The sequence below is a fragment of the Vipera berus genome, assembly GCF_964194415.1.
Source record: "Vipera berus genome assembly, chromosome: 2".
In the NCBI taxonomy this organism is placed as follows: Eukaryota; Metazoa; Chordata; class Lepidosauria; order Squamata; family Viperidae; genus Vipera; species Vipera berus.
Genome location: NC_138203.1, coordinates 135,984,497 through 136,010,512, shown reverse-complemented (window position 1 = coordinate 136,010,512; position 26,016 = coordinate 135,984,497). Strand labels below are relative to the sequence as shown.

The following is a 26,016-nucleotide window of genomic DNA, read 5'->3' as shown; positions in this document are numbered from 1 at the left end:
CTGACAGTTGGTTTTCTTTCTGGCTGGTAAAACTTGTTTGTTTCTGTCATTTTCAATCCCCGTGGGATCATCTACAAAATATACTGTAGATTTTCTCCCACAATCCACTCAGCCCTTTGTCTTCAGCACCATCTTCCAGTTTGTACCCTGCTTCGTTTCGAATATTTTCTGCTATCCCAGAAGCAAAATAAAGCTTCAGCAGTTTAAGATTCCACAGTAGAATTACCAGCCATCTATGTATTTTTCTAAAACAAACAGCTAATCATATGCCAGCACGGTCTACGTCCATCTTAGATGCCAGCTGTTATGTGTTTTCATCTAATTCACTTTCCTCAGTTCCCAGAGTTCTCTAGTAATTTAAAACTGCACCTCTGATGCCTTTGAGAAAGTAAAATAACACCTAATCTCAGTTTCTGTTGTCAGAAGCTTTTGTCTGCTTTTCCAGGTTGATATATGAGCAGCTAGCAAAAAGTCATAGAATATAGAACGAGGAAAGATAGGGTTGGAAAGGACCTTGGAGGTCTTCTAGTCCAATCTCCTGCCCAAGGCAGTAGACCTATATACCATCCTGGACAAAGGGCTGTCCAATCTCTTCTTCAAAACCTCCAGTGATAGAGCATCCAAAATTTCTAAACGGCAAGCTGTTCCACTGTTAACTGTTCTCTGTGTCAGAAGATTTCTTGGTAGTTCTAGGTTGGTTCTCTCTTTAATGACCTTCCATCCATTACTCCTTGTCCTGCCCACAAGTGCTTTGGAGAACAGGCCAACCCCTTTTCTCTGTGGCAGCTCCTCAAGTACTGGAAGACTGCTATCATATCAAACCCTAGTCCAGAGGTAGGCAATCTCGGCTCTTTTATGACTCATGGACTTCAACTCCCAGAATTCCTGAGTCAGCTATGCTGACTCAGGAATTCTGGGAGTTGAAGTCCATGAGTCATAAAAGAGCCGAGGTTGCCTATCCCTGCCCTATCCCTGCCCTATCCCTGCCCTAGGCTAGACTCACCTAGTTCCCTCGACTGATCATTGTACAGTTGAGCTTCCAGACCCCTCATCATCTTTGATAATCTTATCTGCACTCTTTCAATATCCTTTTTGTATTGTGATAACCCAGAACTGGACACTTCCAGTCATTCATGCAGGTTGTCACAAACAATTGGCGGTAACATTAGAAGCTCAAACTTGCCCAAAGATGTAGCAACTATACAGAATAAATGCTTCTGCTCCTTCATTCTGGAAATGAAGCTGATTCTCCTATGGTGTTAACTGAATTCTCAACAATACAAAACAATGAAAGAAAAATTTGTGATAGAAGTAAAGCTATAAGAAATATCTTGCATAATCCATGTCATTGTAAAGATTTGTCAAAATATGTTGTTAGTCTCTCTGTCGCACAAGATTCTGAAATCTATCCATGGCAGAGAGACTAAGTCCATCATACTGCGAGTATTCAACGGGAGACAAATTCTCTCTCTCTCCATTTATGAGATATACCATGTTTATGTTTCAAACAGAGGCCTGAGGATGAGGCAGTTGTTGATTTGGGTGGCACCAGCAATGTTGTTAACATTCATTATGAACCAGAGGAGCTGGAAGGTAAGACAATTATGTTCTAGTGTTTTTATCTCTTCCTCCATTTTTCTGCTATACCATGAATAATTATTAAATATTTGAGAATGGAACTAAATGTGTTTTCTATTTGACACTACCTGCGAATAATGAAAAGTATTTTATGTATCACACAACCAAAGCATTCTACATTTGTTTAAAACAGAAAATCCACGAAAACTATTACCAAAAAATACCAAAATTTACTTTTAGAATGTTGATTTGTTTCAGTTTTTTAAATGGTAGTTCCTTTATTTATGCCATGCAGAACAGTTATAAGGGTCTTGAGGCAAGAAGAAAATCATGGTAGATCTTTTTGATATCCAAAGAGCATTATCTGCCAAATATTATATCTGCATATTAGGAAAGTACGGTATATAACAGCTGCTGAGGTCATTCATTGGAGAACAGGATCCGTTCTCATCAGTATGTTGATGATTTAGCTGTATGTGTGGACCCCTAAGTCAATTGAGTGATGATGTTAAGATCGTGTCCCAATGGCTGGAGGCTGTGGTGGCTTTTCATCTCTAGTTCTGAAGGGGGTTGCACTCTGCCAGATGCAACATATACTCAGTTTGGGAGACTTCCTAGAGACCTAGACCCTCTTAAAGAGCGGTAGCCACCAAGGCCTTTGTACAGATTGCTAATTGCATCCGTACCTGGATAGGGAGGCCCTTCTCATGGTCACCCTTGTCTTGATTACCTCAGGACTGTACTTTGCTTTATATGGGTTGACTTTGAAGACTACTCAGAAGCTGCAACTGGTAAAATCAGCAATTTCTAGCAATGTCTAGCTCAGGGGTAGGCAACTTTGGCTCTTTTATGACTCATGGACTTCAACTCCCAGAATTCCTGAGTCAACTATGCTGACTCAGGAATTCTGGGAGTTGAAGTCCATGAGTCATAAAAGAGCCGAGGTTGCCTACCCCTGGTCTAGGTTAATATGCAGTTTATTCAAAACCATATTTGGGGCAACCACATTTTTTAAGTATATAGCAGCTCCTATTAATAGCATACAGCAGCAGAAGCATATTCTTTAGTGATTTAGGAAAAATGCACAGAAAGCATGTAGTAGATGAGTCACTGAAAGAAATCAGACTTAAACTGAGTCATACTATTGAATCAAATAGAGAATTAAATCTATACAATAGAAGAGAATCTTCTGAATCTATACATTTTTATAGAGGTCAATGTAGTGGATTGAATGCCACTAAAAACATACAAAGAAAAGGTGTGTGTGTGTGTGTGTGTGTGTGTGTGGAGGAAGATAGAGATATATTCATTTTAAACTTGTTCTCTAACTCACATGTTGTAGTCTTTAGTGTGTAGTTGTTACTTTTGAATTCCGCAGATGCGATTATGGCATAGCAATAGTGATTAGATCAGAAGGCTGATTATATTCCCTCCTATGGAGGTTGATTCTGATTGGGAAAGCACCTCTACTTAATAAAACATTCTTGTTACGAGATTCAGAGTGGTAGCAGAGTGGCTGCCCACGTCAAATTTTTAATCACATCCTCAAAAGCAAGCAGGTTGTCAGTTCCAATAAATAATTCCTTTTATGCCAAAAGAAGCGTCACTCTTGAGAGTCAGTACAAAGGGGAAATAAACAACTATTTCTGTGGCTTATAGTTTATTCTCTTTATACTTGTTCCGGATCCTACCTGGCACAATGTGTTTAAATTAGTAATAAAGAGCAGAGCCACAAAATGTCACAAAACTTTTTCTCTCTTGTGAACCCAGGCATGTGTTTTCACTGCTAGGGTTCAGGCAGTGGAATAATAATGAAGGAAAGAGAGCCCATGACATAAACTGAGTGAATTTTCCTCACCCTTAAAAAGGTACAACGTGAATTCCATGAGATAGATTTTACAAAGTCAAAAGAGTATTGCTTCCAAGTAGATTTGCATGCACTTTGCTTTTTTAAATGTTTGCTAGAACAGGGCTTTTCAACCTTTTCACCCATTGTACCACTTTTAGGACAAGGCAATGTCCGAGTACCACCAGTCGCCCAGCAAGGTGTCAAAAACTTGACCAAAAAAAAGGAAAAAATGATAAAGTACAGGTAGTCCTCGACTTACAACAATTCACTTAGTGACTGTTCAAAGTTACGATGGCACTGAAAAAGTGACTTATGACCATTTTTCACACTTATGACCGTTGCAGCATCCCCAGGGTCATGTGATTTACATTCGGATGCTTGGCAATCGATTCATATTTATGATGGTCACATTGTTCCAGGGTCATGTGATCGCCTTTTGCAACCTTCTGACAAGCAAAGTTAGTGGGGAAACCAGATTCACTTAACAATCATGTTACTAATTTAATTTCTCTCTCTCCCTCTCTTTCTGTCCCCCCCCTCTCCCCCTCCCTCTTTCTTTCTCTCCTCTCTCCCTCTTTCTCTCTCTCCCTTTCTCTCCCTCTCCCTCTTTCTCTCTCTCTCTATTTCTCTCTTTCCCTCTCTCCCTCTATTTCCCTCCCTCTTTCTTTCTCCTTCTCTCTCTCTCCCTCTCTCTTTTCCTCTCTATTTTTCCCTTTCTCTCTCCCTTTATTTCCCTCCCTTTCTTTCTCCTTTTCTCTCTCCCTCTTTCTCTCTCTCCCTCTCTTTTTCTCCCTCCTTATTTCTTTCTCCTTTTCTCTCTCCCTCTCTTTCTCTCTCTTTCTCTCTCCTTCTCTTTTTCTTTCTCTCTCTCTCTCCCTCTCTATTTCTCTCTTTTTCTCTCCCTCTCTCTATTTCTTTCTCTCTCTCCCACTCTCCCATTGTCCCTTCCTTCTTTCCTTCCTTTCTTCCTTTCCTCCCTTTGTCCTTTCCTCCTTCCCTCCCTCCCATTGTCATTTCTTTCCTTCCTTCCTTCCAAATCCATTTTTAGCAAGAAACCTGACGCCCACTTAACTCTTTATGAATTACCGGAGGAAAGTTGGGGAAGATCTATCAATGATACTTGGAGGTTGCTAGCTCATTTAATAAGCTTTATTCCAGCAACAGAAACACTTCGTATTCACTCAGAGTCAATCAGACCGTGGGGCAGGAAGGCGCCCTTCACACGGGAGGGATGGAAGATGCACCAAAGCGCCCTTCGCCCCGCTTGCTTTCTGCAGATGCAGCCGGAGTCCCAGGTGGGGGGAGATCCGTGGCTGAGGCGCACTCAGGGAAGTGCACACTAGCAACTCACAACCAGCTGCTCTTGGGGGATGGAGGCACAAAGCTGGCCAGACAGGGCTCAGAGCGGTTGACCGTCCCGGACTACAGCTGCACTTCTACCTTTCCCATGGCGGCCCCCACAGCAGAGCGCAGCACAGGGCACCAGCATGCCCCACTGCCACAGAAGCGGCCTGCTGGAGCAGCCCCAACTCCTTCATCCCCGACAGGCCCTCATCCTGGAGCCTCCCGCTGCTGGAAACCTGCGGCAGCGGCATAGCAGGGCTTGTGAAAAGTGGGGCAGGTGGCGGTGGCTGCTCCCAGCGCTAACTAAGGGCAAGCAGGGCAAGGCCGCTCCTGCTCGAAAGCCAGGATTCGGCGGCCGGTGAGCCACTCGTGCGGGGTTCTCCCGGGGCTGGCAGGCTGAATGGGGACCGGCCTCTCCCTCTCCACGCTAGAGCAGCACCTGCAGAGGCGGCCTTGCGACCCAGCTTTCTCTTGCAGAAAGCAAACTGAAACAGAGCGAGGGAGATTGCAGCAGCATGAGATCAGCCGATTCGTGTTCCTGGCAATCTCCCTCACTCCGTTTCAGCCTGCTTTCTCTTGCAGCAATGGAAGCTGAAACCAAGTGAGGGAGATTGCAGCAGCACGAGATTGGCGTTTCTCAGCACGCGCCGATTCGTGCTCCTGACAATCTCTCTTGCTTTCCACTTGCAGAGGTCGGGGCTGGCCATACAGATCAGCTGGCAATTCCATACGGCCAGCCCCGTCCTCCGCTAATGGGCTCCAGTCGGCGGAGGTCAGGGCCAGCTGTACGGAGTTGCCAACAGTAGGGGGGGAGGGAGTCGGGCACATTTTTCCCTCCACAGCTGCGTTCTGATGGCTTCACTTGCCCTGGCACGCATCAGGAAAACAAACGTGGGCCTCGATTCCCACCTGCTGCCACAGGATGAATCCTCGGGGAGGGCGCGCACCATCTGGCCACTTTGCTTTCCCCTTTGCATTGCACATTGGGAAGAGGAGAGGGGGAAATCTCTCAAGCCCTGGGAGGGAGGCAATGTGAGGGCTTTGAGGGGTATCACAAGCTCGTGGGGGGGGGGAGAAAAAGAAGATGGATGCGAGTGGACGCAAACACCTACCTGCCGAGGGAGTGGATGGCTCTGTCCCCTTCAGGCTTGCGCTTGCTTCTTGGGGAAGGACAGCATGGTTGCTGCACAATGAATCCCAGGGGAGGGCGGGGCCTCACTCTGCGCCTACGTTCTTCGCGCGGCCTGGTAGATTCCTGCAGCAGCATGTTTTCTGGCTGCAAGCTGGGAAGGAGCGGGGGGGAGGCAGGGGGGGAGGAAGGCGCCGCCGCGTACCACCAGCCACGTGCTCGCGTACCACCAGTGGTACGCATACCACTGGTTGAAAAGCCCTGTGCTAGAAAGTTAAACTCTGGATGGATAAGGTACGGAATTGTATCTGAACAAACTACCACCTTGGTAGAACAAAAAACAGCAAAAAAAGAGCAATCTGTATATTGTCTTGGAGCCAACTTGTTCCACAATACATGAAGGGAAACCCCGCTATAGGTAGTCCTTGATGTATGACCACAATTGAATCCAAAATTTCTGTTGCTAAGCAAGACAATTGTTAAGTGAATTCTGTCCCATTTTATGACCTTTCTTGCTACTGTTGTTACTGATTTGTTTGATTTATATGGGGGCCCAAGGCAAGCAAGTGGGTGGTAAAGAATCAATTAAAACCAAATTACAATCACAATACAAAGAAGCAAGTTAAATACATACAGCAGTTGAGAAAAATTGTTGAAAAGTATAATTCATAGATGTTAACATAACCAAAATACAGAGCCCTTCACTTTTTTTTGCTAGCTACCTCAAACTGCAAAGCCACGAGGTTATTATGTGTTAAACAGTTAAAAGAATTGTTTTTAACGGTGACTTATAATGCAGGTGAAAATAGATCTCTAAAACAGGGTTGTTCAGAAAATTGTGGTCTCCTTTCCTGCTTACAAATGCTGGTCCTAATCTACGCAGGTAACTGAATTTTTTGATCAGTATGCACCAAGCATAGTTTTAATTGTGTTTTCTTCCAGTTCAATTCTCCTGAGTATATAGGCCTTTTTACAATAAATGTTCTTTGCCCTTGTGCAGCGGACATAGAATTACAAATGAGAGTCCTACTCTCTCATTTCCTATATTAGTATGATTTCCCCTGAGCCTGCAACATGTTTACACCATTAACATCAGGGAATTCTCTCCAGGGGCAAATGTGAAACTCGTGGTAGCATAATTATCCTGGCTAAACTCATGCCTGAGCAGAGACTCTTAGAGACAGAGGAAGAATGCTTGCTTACAGTTTTCCTGTCAATGGCGAATATCAAGTGGTATGAACAAAACATAGAGAAAGGCAAGTAAGAAAGATGCAGCAAACAGATTATGTTCTCAAATGAACAGTTCCTGGCAATAGTCTAAAAATCTAAAAATGGACATTTGCTATATGGTAACTATAATTTACAGTAATTATTGAAGCACTGTCCACATGGAAATGCTGGATTAGTGCTTTCCCTCTTTTAGTGCTTGTTTTCTTTGTAAGGCTTTGGCTGGCTATTTCAGACTCAGAAACCAACAAGCTTGATGTACTGACTTAGTTTGTATATTACACTACAAAACCATTCAACATTTAAAGTTTAGCAGATTGAGAGTCAAATCAGAATGCAGATAGACAAAATCTCATATGGAATTCAATTGAATACCGATGAAGTTGTGATGGAGGCCAGAAATATTCTCTCCCACCATTGATTCTTTCACTGTCAATCATTGCAAGTCTTTCAGGTAGTTGTGGTGCTTTTACTATCCAGTCCTGTTAGAGATCATACAGAATCTTTGGTAGCTTTCTGTGACTTATTGGCAAGAGACTTTGAAGACAATTAGATCAAATATGTCAAAATTGGCTATAGTTTTAGCAGTTTGGCCCTGCATGGATTAATACATGGATATATCAGTCTGTGTTACTGGCCATTTTCCACAGAGGTCCAATTAGTAGCTCGGAGCACTTCTAGCCCATTTTTGATATTGGAGACCCAAGTGTTTTTTTTTAATTGAAGTATTTTTCACTAGCTCAGCCTTGGATAGAGATAGCTTTGCTACAATGAGCTTGTCGATCAGATGGTCGGCAGTTTGGCGGGTCGAATCCCAAGTGCCACGTAACAGAGTGAGGGCCTGTTACTCATCCCAGCTTCTGCCAACCTAGCAGTTCGAAAGCACGTAAAAATGCAAGTAGGAAAATAGGGACCACTACGGTGGGAAGGTAACAGCGTTCCGTGCGCCTTTGGCGTCTAGTCATGCCGGCCACATGACCACGGAGACATCCTCGGACAAGCGCTGGCTCTTCGGCTTTGAAACAGAGATGAGCACCGGCCCCTAGAGTCGGAAACGACTAGCATGCATGTGCAGGGGAACCTTTACCTTTAATGCATGATACGTGGGGGCTACCCTTGATGATTCAGAAATGTCACTTACTACAAAATACTGCAGCAAGATTTGAGCTGTGAAACAAGTTCATCACTCAGTTTTTTATTCTTTTTACTGGCTTGCAGATGAATCCCTGTCCCAGTTATAGGTTCTGGTTTTAATCTACAGTATATACCCATTTATCATTTGGGCCTACAATGACTTCTTTTTACACTTCTTTTTATATGTTTCTACCCTTCCCCTGAGGGCATCTATAGAATGCTCTTGGTGCTGTTTCATGCTGAAGTGTAACAACTGGCTGAGTTTTCAGTCTTCACCATTTTTATTGCCTTTTCTGCCTCTGGCAAAGTCATTTTTATTTACCAAGATTTTAAGAACAAGATAATGTTACTGTGGGTTTTAATTGCTTTAGTACTAATTTTACAGTTTCAACACATATTTTTATCACTTGTTTTATCCTTTAAAAATTCTTTTTGGTTGTAATTTTTAAGTGTAAATTAGTGTGGGATTTCTTTTAAAGGAAAGCAAGAAAGCACGTAAGTAAATAAATAAATGCACACTTGTTCTCTTAATGTAATTAGCAAACTTCATTGTTGTTCATTTTGAGTCAAGGCTGCTTCCAACTGCAGGATGGCATTTTTTTCCAAAATTAGATAACTTTTGTATTTCTGATGTAATTTGGACTGATGTAATTTCAACAAAGTCAAAGCCACAAATACTGACAGATTGCTTTTGTTCCAGGGCACAGGACATTATATGTTGGGGTACGGATGCCTTTGGTTAGACAAGGCCACAGACATCACAGAACCCATGGCCCCAAACACAGGAAACGAGATCGGATAAAGGAAAGTGTATTGGAGGAGCATGAAACTTATGGTAAGTGTGTGTTGATAATAGAACCCAGTGGGAGAGTGAGCCAGAGACTCATACTTGTCATACTATTGGCGTGTATAGTTCTTTAGGATCTTATGGCTGAGATCTTTTAGTAACTCCAAGTGCTGAATCCTCAATCTTCAAAAGATTTTGAGATGGACATAAGGACCTATTGTTTCTGGAATAGTAGGATTCCTCTAGAGCAGGGGTAGGCAACCTCGGCTCTTTTATGACTCATGGACTTCAACTCCCAGAATTCCTGAGTCAACTATGCTGACTCAGGAATTCTGGGAGTTGAAGTCCATTAGTCATAAAAGAGCTGAGATTGCCTACCCCTGCCCTAGAGTCACACAAGCACAAAAGCATTTACAGGCCATTATTCTATTCCAAAATTTGATTCAGAAACTAAAATATCCAATTGATGGCAGCCCACCCTCTGCTTGAAGACCTACCCTAACGGAGAAGCCTAAAACCTCCAGTCAATCAATTCCATTACTGAACTGCTGTTACAGCAGCACACTTCTCTTAATGTTCAGCTAAAAATGGCACTTGCAGCTGAATTTTACTGGGTCTAATCCTGGCTTCCTGGTAGCAAAGGATGTGTTTGCATGTTAGCCTTTCAGGTAGATTGAAAAGTATTAGTATACCACCCCCACCATCAGATTTTTGTCTGTTGTAACTGTCTTTCATATGTTGGATCATCTGACTTGCCCTTCTCCCATCTAAATTACATTTTTTCTTAAGTGTCAAAGCCAGAAGTGGTTTTAAATCTCTACAGGGTTCTGAAGGATTGCTTAGTGTGGAATAAAGTGGAAAAGTTCCTTGCCATGACTTGGCACTATGATTTCATTATTGCAGCTTAAAATCCTCTTTAGCCATTCTTACCTTCCAAGCCTAGTGCATTGCTAACTCATGTTCAGCTTGTGAACGAGCATTTTTTTCAGACACACCACTGTGTGTATGTGATCATTAATTTAGGAGGGAGGCTTTTGCCTAAACCACAGAAGTGAACAATTTACAACCAAACAGCTGCACAAACTAACTTTTGGTGGTCTTGGATTCCTCTCTAATAAGCGTTAAACCTTTACTCGTGACAGTGTTTCCCACAATTTGATGTAGTGAATTACAGTGTAACCCCTAAAACAGATATCATTGTAAGTAATTTTTTTAAAGTTGTAAAACTCACCACAAAAAGAAGGAAAGGGGAAATCCCATCTGTATTTCTGTGTGATGTAATACCATACACTTTGCTTGTGACTTCCTGGATAGACTACTGCAATGCTCTCTACATGGGGCTGCCCTTGAGGACCACTCGGAAGCTTCAGCTGGTGCAGAATGTAGCCGCGCGAGTTGTGATGGGGGTCTCCTGATACTCCCATGTAACGCCTCTTCTCTGCAAGCTGCATTGGCTTCCAGTTGCCCTCCGGGTGAGATTCAAGGTGCTGGTGATGACCTATAAAGCCCTAAATGGCATGGGTCCGGATTATCTTAGGGAGCACCTGCTGCCAGCATCAACTTCCCATCGTCCTGTGTGCTCCCACAGGGAGGGCCTCCTCAGGGTCCTGCTGGTCAGGGAGTGCCGGCGGGTGATCCCCAGGGGGAGAGTGTTCTCGGTGGGCGCGCCTGTCCTATGGAATCAACTGCCTGTGGAACTCTGGATCGCCCCCGACCTTCACTCGTTTCGCCGGGACCTAAAAACCTGGCTATTTGAGTTAGCCAGCCTGGACTGAGGGGTTTTAAGGTTTTAAATTTTAAATTTTAAACTCTTTTGGGGCTATTTAATTTTATTTTATTTTAATTTGTACATTGCACTGTTTTAATTTGCCCTGTAAACCGCCCTGAGTCCCTCGGGAAAAGGGCGGTATATAAATCAAAACAAACAAATAAATAAAATCCTTAAGCCAGTACAAGTAAAACTACATTACATGCGATGCTTAGCCAGCAAGAGACTCTCCACCTTGTTACCTTGAGCACAGCTCATAGGGTGCTACCAAGGACTGAAGATTTATATATCAGTCAGAAAACTGACTGAATGCAGTTAAGACATTCAGATAATAAGTTGCCAAAGTAAGGAATTTAAAAGGGAACTGAAAGATTAGCATGGCACATCACAAATGAAAGAAACGTGCTAAGAATTATACTTAGCAAAAAACAAATTGCAATATAATCTAAAGTGCAGGAAGTGGGCATCTTTGCTCATAGGTTAATTATTTTCTAATCTTTTCTAAGGTCAGAAGTAAGTAGAATTGGTTTGATTAGAAATCTGCAGAAAACAGAAGGCTGTAAACTACACAGGGACTTGAAAACAAATCCCAGAAGAAGGCAATATTAATATACCTCTATATAGTTATCAAAAAACCTATATGGGTGGGTCCATGAACTTAAGTTTCATTTAAAGGTGACTTTACTTTTGTGCAACTTGTTTTTTTTAAAATGAGCTTCTGAGCTTCCTGCAGATTCTATTTACTTCTCCACTAATAGCAAAATTACTAAAAATGACTTTCATTCACCAAAGAATAAAACGCTAGAAACAATAAACTAAAGGAATCACATCTTTGACTGATATTTTTTGAGAATTGATGACTTGGCAAGATCTTTTCTATAATTTACCCCTTTTGACTATTAGCTCTCTCCCTGTATACAGGCAATGCTCAACTTATGGAGGCCAAAATTTCCATTGTTATGCAAGGCAATTATTGAGTCGTGCTCCATTTTACGACCTTTTTTGCCACAATTGTTAAGTGAATAATAGCAGTTGTTAAGTGAATCATACGGCTGTAAAGTGAATCTGGCTTCCCCTACAGATTTGGCTTGTCAAGCCAGCTGAGAAGGTCACAGTGAGTGATCACATGACCCCAGGACAGTGCAACGGTCATAAATACATGCTGGTTGACAGTGCCCAAATCTTGATCACGTGACCATGGGGATGTTGCAATGGTGTGAAAGTGTGAAATCTGTTCATAACACTTTTTTTTCAGTGCTGTTGTAACTTTGAACAGTCACTAAATGAATGGTTGTAAGTCAAGGATTACCTGCATGTTTGTCTTTGTCCTTACAATTATTAATGCAATGTTCCATTTTGTTAGATACCCCATCTCAGCGAGTTCACTTTATCCTTGGCATGGAAGAGGATGAGGAGCATGTCCCCCATGACTTATTCACAGAAATGGATGAAATCTGTGTGAAAGAAGGTGAAGAATCAGAGTGGAAGGAAACAGCAAGGTAATAAATAAATATATAAATACATACAGACAACAAGGTTGTATTCCAGCTTTCTGTACAATAGGTTTAACTTTAGAATCCAGAAAGAAAGCAAAAGAACCAGCAAATTATTGTTTTCTGCATGTTGATTGTTAATGAGGGACAGACAAATCACCTTTTAAATACAAAGGGAACTGGTACAATAGTTTTCTGTATGTCTGTTCCAATTTTACTTGGACAGAATTTGTCAAATCAGGATATCTAGTCTAGAAGCAACTTCTGCTCCTGTGCAGAATCTGTTCTTGATTCCTTAATTTTACCTGCAAATCTCTGAATTTGGTAGTCTGTTCAAATTTCCCCCCACTTTGTGGATTATTTTGAAGTGTACAGCTGGTTTTGTGTCAGCATGAGAAAAGACCATGTCAAATCAGGCGACTTCTGCGCTTTCAGTAGCTCACCTTACAACTATGAGAAAATTTTAAAGCTTACATCATTATCTTTGGATTCAATTAAAATCAATTTCTGGAGTATGCATTTCTGTTGAGTATGGTACTGATAACTACTGTGCCAAGTACCACTTTGAACAGAGTTCAGAAATGGTTTTAAAGTAATTCCAAATTTTATTCAGGAGTACATTTAATGCACTACCAAACATAATTCAAAATATATGAATAAGTAAATAGAAAATAACATTTGGAAGCTCATAGAAACCTTACAATAATGCATTTATTATTGGCTTGGTTGGTTGTATAACGATGCCATCTTCTGGCAGATGGCATACTAATGCCTGCTACTACACAACATAGTTTATTACTTCTGTAGCTGCTGTTGCTACTATGATTGTAGCACAGTCAGTCAAATGTTTAGACCAGGGGTGTCAAACTCAATTCCATTGAGGGCCACATCAGCATTGTGGTTGCCCTCAGGGGGCCGGGTGGGTATGGCCAGGGTGGGCGTGGCTTACTGGGTGGGCGTGGCCAGCTCTACATTGTTCGCATCAAGGGTGCCTATGGGGGCCTGGGCAGGAGTGGGACAGATCTGGCAGAAGGAGGGTCTCTGGGCCATGGCCAAGGCAGTGGGGGCCGTTCCCTCACTGTTTCCAGGATGGCTTCGCGGGCCACATGAAACCACTTCGCGGGCCGGATCCGGCCCCCGGGCCTTGTGTTTGACATGTCTGGTTTAGACTTTGTCATTATTATTATTTAAATCAGGAGGTTGAGCGTTCCGTCCTAGGTAGCAGCAGATGTTTCTCTCATAGGGCATAAAGAAAAAAATATCTGCTGTGAACTCCGCATGGCACCAGGAAGGGCATCTGGCCAGTAAATGCTCAGCTCCATCTGAGTGCCCCGAATCTACCCCAAATGAAGGAATTACAGGGTCATAAAAAGGGAGTTTATTATTATTATTATTTAAATAAATAGGAATTGGAATGAAACAATAATGCCTCCTTGTAAATTTATCATCATTATATGCTGAGATTGAGGGCAAAGCAAGAAATCTATTAAGATTAATTGTCTGGGTAAATTTCAGTCAGTCAGCATTCTATGGAAAATCTCTTAAAGAATCAAAACCTTGGAAAAAAACCTCATTATTCCATTCCTATTTCATAGTCTGTGGTCTCAGTAGTTCTAGTATATGCAGAAAAGGATCTGGGGAAAACCTTTCTCTAGTTACTATTATTTTTCTAGCTCTCTTCAGAGAGAGACCTGTTACAATGTGAAAACATATGCTTTTGGGGAAAGCCCACACCTTGGAGGGTAAAGTATATGTTTTGTATCCGAAAGATCCCCAATATTATCTGATATTCTTTTTTATAGGGCAGTCGTGGCGATCCTATGGCACGTGTGCCAGAGGCGGCACTCAGAGTCCTCTCTGTTGGCACACATGCCACCGCCGCCTGCGGCAGGTCCATCAGGCCGCCACTGCTGCCCGGAGCAGGAGCCCCGCCCAGCACAAAGGAGGCGAAGCGGCTAAATAGTAAGCTTGAGTAGAGGTGGTAGAGCAGAGGTCACCAACCATTGTTGATTGGTGGACTGGAAGAAAAGGGAAGGGGGAAGCATTTTACATGCATGGATGGACATATGGGGCCGCAAGCATGTACGCGCAGCAAATGGAGCTGGACTAGTGCCTGCGTGATACTTAATAGCCCTGCTCTGTTTTTGCGTGGTACAGTGCGGCGGTGGCCATTTTTGTACCTTGAAGCACAGTGGCCCATTTTTGCGCCCCCGGTTTTTGCGTGCCAGAGGCGGCACTCAGAGGCGCCTCCCTGCCCTCCCCCCGAGAGCACCACAATGCTGATGCGGCCCTGGCACTTTGCGATAAATAAGTTGGCTTTGGATTGCGGTTTGGGCACTCGCTCTCTAAAAGGTTCTCCATCACTATTATAGGGCCTTGAATAACAGAGCTAATAAATTTTTCTCTGTGAAACTTTGGGATTATGTTGTATAATCAGTCTAGGGCAGGGGTTCCCAACTGGGGATGCGAGACGATATTCCAGGGGGTGCAAAAACTTGGGTTTTCAAAATTATAGTGTATTGGCATAATTCACTGCCGCCATTTTGAACTTTTGTAAGGGGTACAAGAATATATCAGAAGCGTTTTAGGGGGACGAGGTATAGAAAAGGTTGGGAGCCGTTGGTCTAGAGCAAGGGTAGGCAATCTTGGCTCTTTTATGACTTGTGGACTTCATCTCCCAGAATTCCTGAGCCAGCATGGCTCAGCTTGGAAACCTCTCCCTTTCCCCTCAGTATGGCTGGCTCAGGAATTCTGGGAGTTGAAGTCCAGGAGTCATAAAAGAGCCAAGGTTGCCTATTCATGTAGTCTGTAATCAAGCAGGGTTCATTATTATTTCTAAACTGGCATATATCTCCAGCATCAGAAAAACTACAGTAAGTGTTTCTCCATGCAGTCAGGCCCGCATATCTGCTATATACGAAATCCAAAACTGAACTCATTTGGATTGTTTATCATATATATTTCTAAGTTAATCTCTCATCTTTTAAAAAAACCCAAGTTTGCTTAATTCTTGGTCTGTTCTGATTCTTCTTTTTAAAATGTATCTACCTCCCTGGAGTATATATATGTGGCTGTTTTTCCAGATCAGAATAGTTTGTACCAGGTAGTAAACACGGTTTGCTGCAAGATGTCTTGTTTTGAATTTCTGTCACTGACAGATAGGAAATAATTTTTTACAGGTATTCCTTGACTTACAACAGTTCATTCAACGACTGTTCAAAGTTTTAACAGCATTGAAAAAAGTGACATGGCCGTTTTTCACACTTATGACTGTTGCACATCTCCATGGTCATGTAGTCAAAATTCAAACGCTTGGCAACTAACTCATATTCATGACTGTGGCAGTGTCCCAGGGCCATGTGATCACCTTTTGAGACCTGACAAGCCAAGTCAATGGAGAATTCATTTAACAACCGTGTTCCTAACTTAACAATTGCAGTGATTTACTTAACAACCGTAGCAAGAAAGATCGTAAAATAGGGCAAAACTCACTTAACAACTGTCTCACTTAGCAACAGAAATGTTGGGCTCAATTGTGGTCATAAGTCATTTGTGATTTCCATGGGACCCACAGGCCCTTTTGTAAATAAAGATAATGAAAGGGACGGGTGTTTTGCATTGCCTTCATTGATGAGGGACAGGGAGCCTGGCAGATTTTGAGAGATATGTCCACTGACTCCACATTACTATTCACTAATATTAACGCATTGTTTGGCTTCTCTGTTTTACAGCTGGGGCCTTCCAAGCCTTCTGGAAAAATAAATATTATGTATTTGATACTGAAACCATTTGTTGCAGTATTTGATTTGGGTTGCGTTGGTTGCCTCACTTGCAGATGGCTGAAATTTGAGGAAGATGTGGAAGATGGAGGAGAACGATGGAGTAAGCCGTACGTGGCCACCCTCTCACTGCACAGTCTCTTTGAATTGAGGAGCTGTATCATCAATGGGAGTATCCTTCTGGATAAGCCTGTAAACTGCACTGAAGACATTGCAGGTGCTAGTTTTTGACAATTTATGAGAATAAAGGTCGAGGAATCTGGGAGGGGTCCTCTATGCCTTCTTCTCCTGTGTATAGAGAACATCCTCCCCGGATATAACCTGCCCAGGTGCAAACTTGGATTAGACAGAGTTTTCCTCAAATTCTGGAAATCTGTTTCAAGGCAGAATACAGTAACATAGCAATCTTCCTTAATTTGGTGCCCTCCAGATATTTTAGGGATATGATATTGGGAATATCGAGCCTTGCACATGATGACTAGGAATACTTGGAGCTATATTTCCAACCATCTGCAGGACACCAGTTTAAGGGAAGGTTTTGTTTAATTTAAAAATCAAGCTGATTTGCCCAGTTCAGTGATTCATTACATTTAGAGAATATCAATCCCCATTAATGCAGGGGCTGGGAAGATAGGATGCCAAAGTAGTGCCAAGGGTTGGGGAAAGAGTGTTGTTTTTCCTCTAACTATTTTTAAAATGTTGGATTAAAAAAAATGTTGTGGAAGCCAGAACAGACTTGGCTCTTTTTATGAATCTCGTGTCTATCACCATTACTCATAGAATTGCATCATGGATAGCTATTCTGAGAATTAAATATGGCAGCCAAGAATTTTCTTCTGATTGTTGCTTTGGGGTGATTGTATTGTTTCTGTGTTAGATATTTTTTTCCTTAGAAAGAAATAGAATGCATATTTCAGTAACCATGCATGCTGCTCCCAATCCCAGGGTATGAGAGCTAATTTAAGAGAAGACCGATAGCTTCCGGATGGCAAGGCGACGCCGGAGGCAGCCATTTCTTGGCTGTCAGCCTCGCGGCTCCATAGAGCCGCCGAAAACAGCGTCGATCAGCTGTTCGACGGCTCGGAAGCCCCCACCTCGGGAGAAGAGGAGGGGGTGAGCGTCCAGGTAGGGGTAGAGCTCTCCGGGGCCGCCAGAACTTAGAGTTTTGGCGGCGGAAGGATTGAGCCCCCCCGAAGCCTGGGCATGCTCTGGACTGCGAGGCGTCTCTGCTCCGGGTTTTTTGGAGCAGAACAGGGCGTTCGCAACCATCCCTGCTAGCAAGGAAGAGCTTTTGAGAACGAGGACGCAGGCAGAGCGATGCAGGAGATTTTGGTGAAGATGATGTTTTGATCTTTAACTCAATGGATTTTGCTGAATCTGTAAGTGAAAGTGCATAGTTAACAATAGAGGGTGAAAATGGCGGCTATATCTTCTAAAGTTCCTGCCCTGAGGCAGCAGTCTTCGGTGAAAACTTCATTGTCCTCTGCATCTGAATCTGTATCAGCTTTTACAGCAAAAGATTTGCAGAATCTGTTGCAAGAGACTATGGAAAGGCAAATGCAGCAATTTGTTGAGATAATGGAGAAAAAGTTGGAGGAGATGTTTACAGAGAAATTAACAGAAATGAGAGCAGACATCACATCTGCAATACAAAGCATGGTTAAAAGTATTGAGATTTTGGATGAAAGAGTGGAAGATCTTGCTCAAAATGATATTAGATTGGAAGCCAAAATGACAGAAACTGAAAATGTGATAGAGAAAATGGATTATGATTTGATTTCGACACAGTATTATCAGATGGAATTTGCTTTAAGGATTAGAGGTCTGAAAGAAAATCCTAAGGAAAATTTGAAGAAAATGGTTTCTGAGGCTTTGGAAGGGGTGTTGAAGCAACCAGCAGATGAAATAATGCAAGATATAGATAAAATCTTCCATGTTAATTCGTGGATCGCAAGACAAAGGAAACTACCCAGAGATGTGGTGGTTTATTTTACAAAGAGAATGATTAGAAATGAAGTTATCCAGGCCTCCTACAATATTGATTTTGTAATTGCTGAGCAAAAAGTTCTGATTTTAAAAGAGATCCCTGCAAAGATTTTAAGAAAAAAGAAGGAATTTGCTTTTTTGACACAAGAATTGAGACGACGTGATATCACGTTTAGATGGCAAATACCAGTGGGTATGGTGGTGACCTATGAAGGTACGAGGTATTGTTTTACCACGGAGATTCAGGCACGTGATTTCTACAGTAATGTTTTAAAAGCAGTCCCCATACCATCTTTGGAATCTACAAAGAAAAAAGGTGAGAGAGAGTCTCAACGTTCCAGAGAGAACCTGCAAGTTGCTGAAGGGTTAACGCAGACAGATGTGAAAGATACAGGAGTGGGTCAAATTTCATTATCACTGGAGAAGGCCAGAAATTGGAAGAGGCGTGCTACTTCTGGACGAATGAATCAAGCCTGAAGATTTAGTCACATAATTGTAAGAGACTATAATGTAATAAGGATTATGGGAATTGGAATTGCTAGAAGGACTAAATATTTGGGGATATATTTTTTACCTTTATAAAATAATTATGTAATATTTTGTGTTGTTTTAGTTTTAAGATGATTATGAAAAGTTAATTGGGAAGATTTGTAGTAGTGTTTATTGATATTCTGTAGGTTATGATTTGTTATTTGGATGAAAAATTTTAAGCTTTTAGTTGGATAGAAGAATAGTTTTATAAAATTGATATAAATTGTTTTCTTTGTGATTGAAGCTAACTTGTAATATTTTTATGGGTAATATTGGAATAGGTAATAGAATATAAGAATATAAGAATGATGTGATTATATAAAAATTTTTTAAGTTTGGAAAGTAATCTATGGTATTTTAAGTTGTATAACACATTAGGATAATGTGAATTTAAAGCTTAGTTGGAATGAGGAATAGTTTTAGACAATTGATATAAATTGGTTTATTTGGGATTGTTTTTATTGGGTATCAGATTGGAAGGTATTATTTTGTATTTGAATAATCATTGATATGATATATGTATGTTTGGAATTTACCTATATGAGTTAAAGTTTGATAGTTTGAATAGTTTAGGATTGTTTGTGTAAGTTAGATCATGATTGTTTGTATTTTTATACCTTGTGTTTTGGTATTAGATTGGAAAGTATTATTTTGTATTTGTATAATTATTGATATGATATATATATATATATATGTTTGGAGTTTTTTTTATATGAGTTAAAGTTCGGTAGTTTAAATAGTTTAGGATTGTTTGCGTAAGTTAGATTATGATTGTTTGTATTTTTATACCCTGTATTTTGCTCTGGGAAGCGGGGGGGGGGAAAGGGAGGGAGGGGTTGGGGAGGGTTGGGGAGGGGGAAGAGGGTGGGAGGGGAGGGGGTTGGGAGGGTTTTTTTCTTTTTTTGGTTTGTTAAAGATAAAATGTATTGTAAAACTTTTTAATAAAAAAAAAGAGAAGACGGAGAGTGAACATCTAAATAAGATTGCATTATGTGATGCCTGAACCCTTCTGACATTGAAATAAATGCCGGCGTCCTTGGAAGAAGAAACACATTCTTGTTCTTGAAATAGTATTTTCTTTTAATGGACTAGTTTTAAAAATGCAACTAGCAGCAAGTGCAGAAAGAATTATCAAGTTTGCTGCTATAATAGGAAAAAATATTTATTTATTTATTTATTTATTGATGGGATTTATATACCGCCATATCTCCCGAAGGACTCAGGGCGGCTAACAACAAAACATATAATAAGTACATAAATCAAGATAAAAATAAAATTAAAATCATCTGTGCAATAAATTAAAATTAAAAACTAAAAATAAATTAAAAATTCTAAATATAATTAATTAAAATGCCTGTCAGTCCAGGTCAGCCTGGTGGAAAAGGAGTGTTTTGAGGCTGCGGCAAAAGGATAGGAGATTTTGGGCCATCCAAAGCTCAGGGGGGAGCTGATTCCATAGGGCTGGCGCTCCCACAGAGAAGGCCCTCCCCCTGGGGGTCGCCAGCCAACATTGCCTAGCTGACGGTACCCTGAGGATGCCTTCTCTGTGTGAGCATACTGGGCGATGGGAATTTTTTCCCGGCAGCAGATGGTCCTGTAAGTATCCCGAGCCTAAGCCATGTAGGGCTTTAAAGGTAAGTACCAGCACCTTAAATCTCACCCGGAGGGCAACCGGTAGCCAATGCAGCTCATGCAGGAGGGGTGTAATATGGGAGTATCGGGGTGCTCCCATCACAACCCGTGCAGCTGCACTCTGCACCAGCTGAAGCCTCCGGGTGGTCTTCAAGGGCAGCCCCATGTAGAGAGCATTACAGTAATCTATACGGGAGGTAACGAGTGCGTGGGTGACTGTACGTAGGGCATCTCGGTCCAAAAAGGGGCGCAATTGGTATATAAGGCGAATCTGTGCAAATGCCCCCCTAGCCACGACTCCAATATGATCTTCAAAACTGAGTCGTGAATCTAGGAGGATGCCCAGATTGCGTGCTCTATCAATGGGAGGTAACATCTCTCCTCCTATAGTCAAAGATGGAACCTCTTGGACTAAACGAGATGACGGTATGTACAGCCACTCAGTCTTGGCCGGGTTGAGTCGAAGCCTGTTTTCTCCCATCCAAATCTGTACCGCTTCCAGGCAACGGGACATCACATCGAGGGCATCACTGGGTTGGTTCGGGGTGGAGATGAATAGCTGGGTATCATCAGCATATTGATGATATTTCACCCCGAAGCCATGGATGATCTCTCCCAGCGGCTTCATATAGATGTTGAACAGGAGGGGCGAGAGCACCGATCCCTGAGGCACTCCACAACTAAGAGGCCTAGGGCTTGACCTCTGCCCTCCTGCCAACACCGTCTGCGAACGGTCCGAGAGGTAGGAGGAGAACCACCGCAGAACGGTGCCTCCCACTCCCAACCCCTCAAGACGACGCAGTAAGATACCGTGGTCGATGGTATCAAAAGCCACTGAGAGATCTAATAGGACCAAGACAGAGAAATAACCTCTATCTCGGGCCCGCCAGAGATCATTCACCAGCGCAACCAATGCCGTCTCCGTGCTATGACCGGGTCTGAAACCCGATTGGTACGGATCTAGATATTCAGCTTCCTCCAGGTTCAAAGGGAGCTGTCGTGCCACCACGCTCTCAACAACCTTCGCAAGGAAGCGAAGGTTGGAGACAGGACGGAAGTTGTTTAAAACAGCTGGATCCAATGCCGGTTTCTTGAGGAGGGGCCTTACCACCGCCTCTTTCAAGGCGGCAGGGAAGTACCCCTCACTCAGTGAGGCATTGATAACTGCTAGGAGCCAGCCTCGTGTAACCTCCCGAGATGCATAGACTAGCCAGGAGGGACACGGGTCCAACAAACATGTGGCGGCACTTAGTTTCCCCATGATCTTGTCCACTTCATCCGGAGTCACAGGATCGAACTCTTCCCAAATGTACTTGGCCAAATTCAGCGTTTCCCTCTCGTCAGATACTGCCCAGTCAGAGTCCAGCCCAGCCCGAATCTGAGCAATTTTGTCCACCAGATATTTACTAAATTCCTCAGCCCGTCCATGTAGGGGGTCCTCTCCCGTCTCTTGATTTAAAAGGGAGCGGACCACTCTAAATAGGGCGGCCGGGCGTTTATCTGCGGACGCAATGAGGGTGGTGAAGTAGGCACGCTTTGCCACCCTCATTGCCACAAGTTAAGATCTAGAAAAGGATCCTAACTGTGTTCGGTCAGACTCAGACCGACTGGTTCTCCAAATGCTCTCTAGGCCCCTTCTCTGGCGTTTCATCTCCCGCAGGTCCTTGGAGAACCAAGGAGCGAGTCGGGACTTGCGCCGGGTCAGAGGCCGCAAAGGGACAACGCGGTCGAGAGCCTCCAAAGCAGCCTGTTGCCAGGCATTAACTAAAGACTCGACCCGGTTGTGGGAGAGGGAGGTGGGAATCGGTCCAAGCGCTTTCTTTCCTCCTTTACAAAAAATATACTATGAACCTTCCAACCATAACAGGGTTTAATTAATATAATTTTAATTCGGGATCACTGGTTGCAGTGCAATGTGTATTGCATTTGTATAATTAGGTGGTTTTGTCTTTCAGAAATGATCCTGGATAGCCAGGAATCTTGTTATGAATCTACACGTAAAAAATTCTGGGAAACCCTCTTGAAAAAACACCATCATCAGCATGAAAAGAGGAGAAACATCCTTCCAATTGTCCGTTCCTTTGGAGAAAGTGGACAGAAAAAGTCTGATCCTCACTCAATAGATAATACTGGTAAGGATCTCCGTCCTATGGCCATTTTGGCCCAATTTCCACATTATATTAGGAAGTATAAACCCTATGTTGAGAAATCATTAGGAATATATAACATATCTGGTTCTAATTTACTATTTAGAACTACCAGTCGCTCAGTCGCACAACACTCAAATCCAGACCAAAAAAATTTGTGTACACATCTTGTGATCCCTTCTTAATCTATCAGTACCTCTGCTTGTTTTCTGGATTGTCTGTACTCCAGGCTAACAGAGGAATACAGAGAACATAAAAATTATTTTGGAGAATACTTGCTCCATCTGATAAAATTTATTCAACCTATTTTTATTTATTTATTAAATTTATATGTCACCCATCTCATTCTGAGTGACTCTGGACTCGATGCACGGATGTGCAGTTCATCCTCTCCATTTGGTTATACTGCCTCAGCAGTTTGGAAGACAAACTGGCTGCATTCACATAATAAAGTGAATGATAATCTCTAGTGAAACTAACCAAAACTACTCTGTTTGTATAATATCCTGTCCCCAAATAAGTTAACTATATTGAATTGATGGCCTAATTCACACATTATGTTAAGGTATACTGTAATTTGTTGGCCTTTACCTTAACTATTTAGCCTAAGCAATTTATGGTTTATCACGGATGAGTCCAGACATTGTCTGCTTTGAGCATCAGGTATACATATGATCAGGGCTTTTTTTCTCATAGAACGCTCTGAATGGCGTTCTGGCACCTTTTTTTGCAAAAAAAGAGCTCCCTTTATTGGCTTTATGAGTAGGCAATCTTGGCTCTTTTTTATGACTCGTGGACTTCAACTCCCAGAAATCCTGAGCCAGCCACGCTGAGGGGAAAGAGAGAGGTTTCCAAGCTGAGTCATGCTGGCTCAGGAATTCTGGGAGTTGAAGTCCTTGAGTCATAAAAGAGCCAAGGTTGCCTACCCTGCACTAGAGGAGGACATTAAAATTATTTACAAGGTTACTTCTTTAGGAACTAAACTTTTAGAATCTAAAACAGCTAATTCAAAAAAGCCAACAGGAAAGAACCTCACATTTTTCATCTGCTTCTGTCTTTTTGGAAGGTAAAATTAGATAACAAAATAATCTATTTCCTATGTTAATGAAATGAAATCAATAAAGGTAACAGGAAAGAAATAGAAACATCTTTCTTAATGTAATATGTCTAATTTAGCTGATGCTAGAAAAAAAATAGTATCTTTTGTACACTCTTGAAAACTATTTTGAATCTATAACCATCTATTATAACTAAACCACTTTAAATTAAACAATTCTTAAGAATGAAATATTCTTAATTTGGACTTTACTTTTACTGTTTGGACTGTTGTGTGTTTTGAAAAACAGATTATTTAGAATCTAGCTATGATGCACTTCAGTCTTTAAATAATTAACCTAGTATATACATATTGTATTACATCCAGAAATGCCAACTTTGCAAACAATTTTTCTCATCCATAACTATGGCACCCTAAGGATACCTGCATACATGCAAATGCTTCTCTGGGATCAGTAACGCAGCAGGGATTGCTTTTTCCTTCCAGTAACAGATTGCTGGGAAATACCAAACATGGACTTGAGAATTCCAATGTTTGTTACAAATTTTTCTGATGTGGTTGGAAAGAGGCTGTTTGGCGCCGGAGACCACTGCCACGAGGAACACAGCTCTGGGTCGGGGTTCGGAGCAGCTCCGGGTGGGGGCTCAGCATGGGCCGAGGTGTGGCAACTGTGGGGAGGGGAATCTCCATGGCAGCTGTGGGGAGGGGAATCCCCGCAGCATGTGGCTCCAAGCCGCAGGGGTGGGGGTGCAGAGGATGGGCGGCGACGCTGTAGCAAGACACTGGCATCGCTCCCAGTGACAGCACCTCTGAGTTCTGGCACCTTTTTAGAAAAAAAGCACTGTGTATCATCAGTGGTGGGATTCAAATATGTGAACAACCGGTTCTCTGTGTGGATGCCACTTCCGGAAGTCCATTCTGGGCCTGGGCATCAAAAAATTAGCTACCAGTTATGCCGAACTGATGTGAACTGGCTGAATCCCACCACTGCATATGATCCAACTTATATTTAATTAGGTTTTAGCCAAACAAACTCTCCAAAGTGTAGAATTATAAGAATAATCCTGCTGGCCCAGGTAAAGATCCACTTTTCAATGGTTTTTTTTTGATATAATAAGTATGTTAATCATTTTTATATAAGCATTTTTATTGTAAATTTCCAAAAGCCTCTAGAGGTGGTGACATTGATTTATTATGCTGTGTCAACTCAGTATTGACTGTTAACAACCATATAGATAGATTCTTCCCCAAGGTGAACTTGCCCCATCCTGGACCTTTTTCATTAAGTTTCTTGACTTTAATTACTAGAGGTGGCATATCATTTTTATGTTCAGCTATAAAAATGCTGCCATCAACATAGTGCAAATTATTGATGTTTCGGCCTCCATACTCATTTTCTTTCAATCCAGTTTTGTTCGTGCTTGAAAATTGGAAAAATGGAAATCCCAGAACAGTGGAAGAATATATATAGTCAGCAAATTTATACAAAGTTTTTGTTTATTTTCTAAAAAGAAATTTTGGTTTTAGGGATGAAATTTTCACCTTCTTAAGGTATACCATTTCTTTAGAAACATTCACTTTCACCATTTGTTCAGTTCAATAATGAAAAAAAACCTGGAGGGATCTAGGACAGGGCTTTTCAACCTTTTCACCCGTTGTACCACTTTTAGGATATGGCAACATCCGAGTACCACCAGTCGCCTAGCAAGGTGTCAAAAACTTGTTGACCAAAAAAAAAGTAATGAAGTACAGGTAGTCCTCGACTTACAACAGTTTGCTTAGTGACTGTTCGAAGTTACAATGGCACTGAAAAAAGTGCCCCCCAAGCCACAGCTGAGCAAGACACCTGCCTGCCCACCCAGCGGCGCTCTTCCTCCTGTCCAAGGTTTTCATTGTTGTGAGCATTTCTGTTGAAGATTGGCAGAGTGGGTGGGGTAGGGGGTGTTTGGTTTTTATCCCCCCCCCTCTGATGGGTGGTTGCAGCAGGTTTTGGTCACTTCACATGACCCTGGGACACTGTGACCGCCATAAATATGAATCAGTTGCCAAGCACCTGAATGTAAATCACAAGATCTTGGAGATGCTGCAACATTCCAGCTGATTGGCGCTTCTTCTGGGCTCAGAAGCGCCAGGATCAGCGCCAAGCTCCAGCTGGAGACTGGCGCTGATCCTGGCCCTTCCGCTGAGCCCTGACAGCCCTGCAGCTCCAGCTGTCTCTCGCTCAGGCTTGTGCGGTGCTGCCACCAGTTCAGCTCATTCCCCTCCCCCGCTACCACTTTTCTAGGATGGTCGCATACCACCTGCCAGGTGCCCATGTACCACAGGTGGTACCCGTACCACTGGTTGAAAAGCCCTGATCTGGGAAACACCCGTCATTTTGCTCAAATTGCTCTTTTGAAAGAATTGCATCCTTTGCTTGAAAGTGAAAATTGCCATGAGCTGACCACTTTAAAAGTTTGTTACACTGAAGTTCATGAAAGTTATTTTCTTGTACTCACCATTCACATAAATAAAATAATCCATGGACAGATGGACATTGTAAGTGAAATCAGGCATTCTACCTGTGTTTATACTG

At 42.3% G+C, this 26,016-nt stretch overlaps 1 protein-coding gene across 1 annotated transcript in view; it reads left to right on the top strand.

The window, feature by feature from the left end:
* Positions 1-26,016, top strand: part of SLC4A8 (solute carrier family 4 member 8) — a gene marked incomplete at its 5' end in the record, with an annotated part of 108,312 nt that overhangs the window by 42,955 nt on the left and 39,341 nt on the right. Inside the window, 5 exons of the mRNA XM_081316605.1 lie at positions 1,512-1,593; positions 8,962-9,096; positions 12,180-12,315; positions 16,145-16,305; positions 22,193-22,369. Of these exons, the coding sequence (XP_081172731.1) occupies positions 1,512-1,593; positions 8,962-9,096; positions 12,180-12,315; positions 16,145-16,305; positions 22,193-22,369 (691 nt within the window). The remainder of the gene's footprint in view (positions 1-1,511; positions 1,594-8,961; positions 9,097-12,179; positions 12,316-16,144; positions 16,306-22,192; positions 22,370-26,016) is intronic.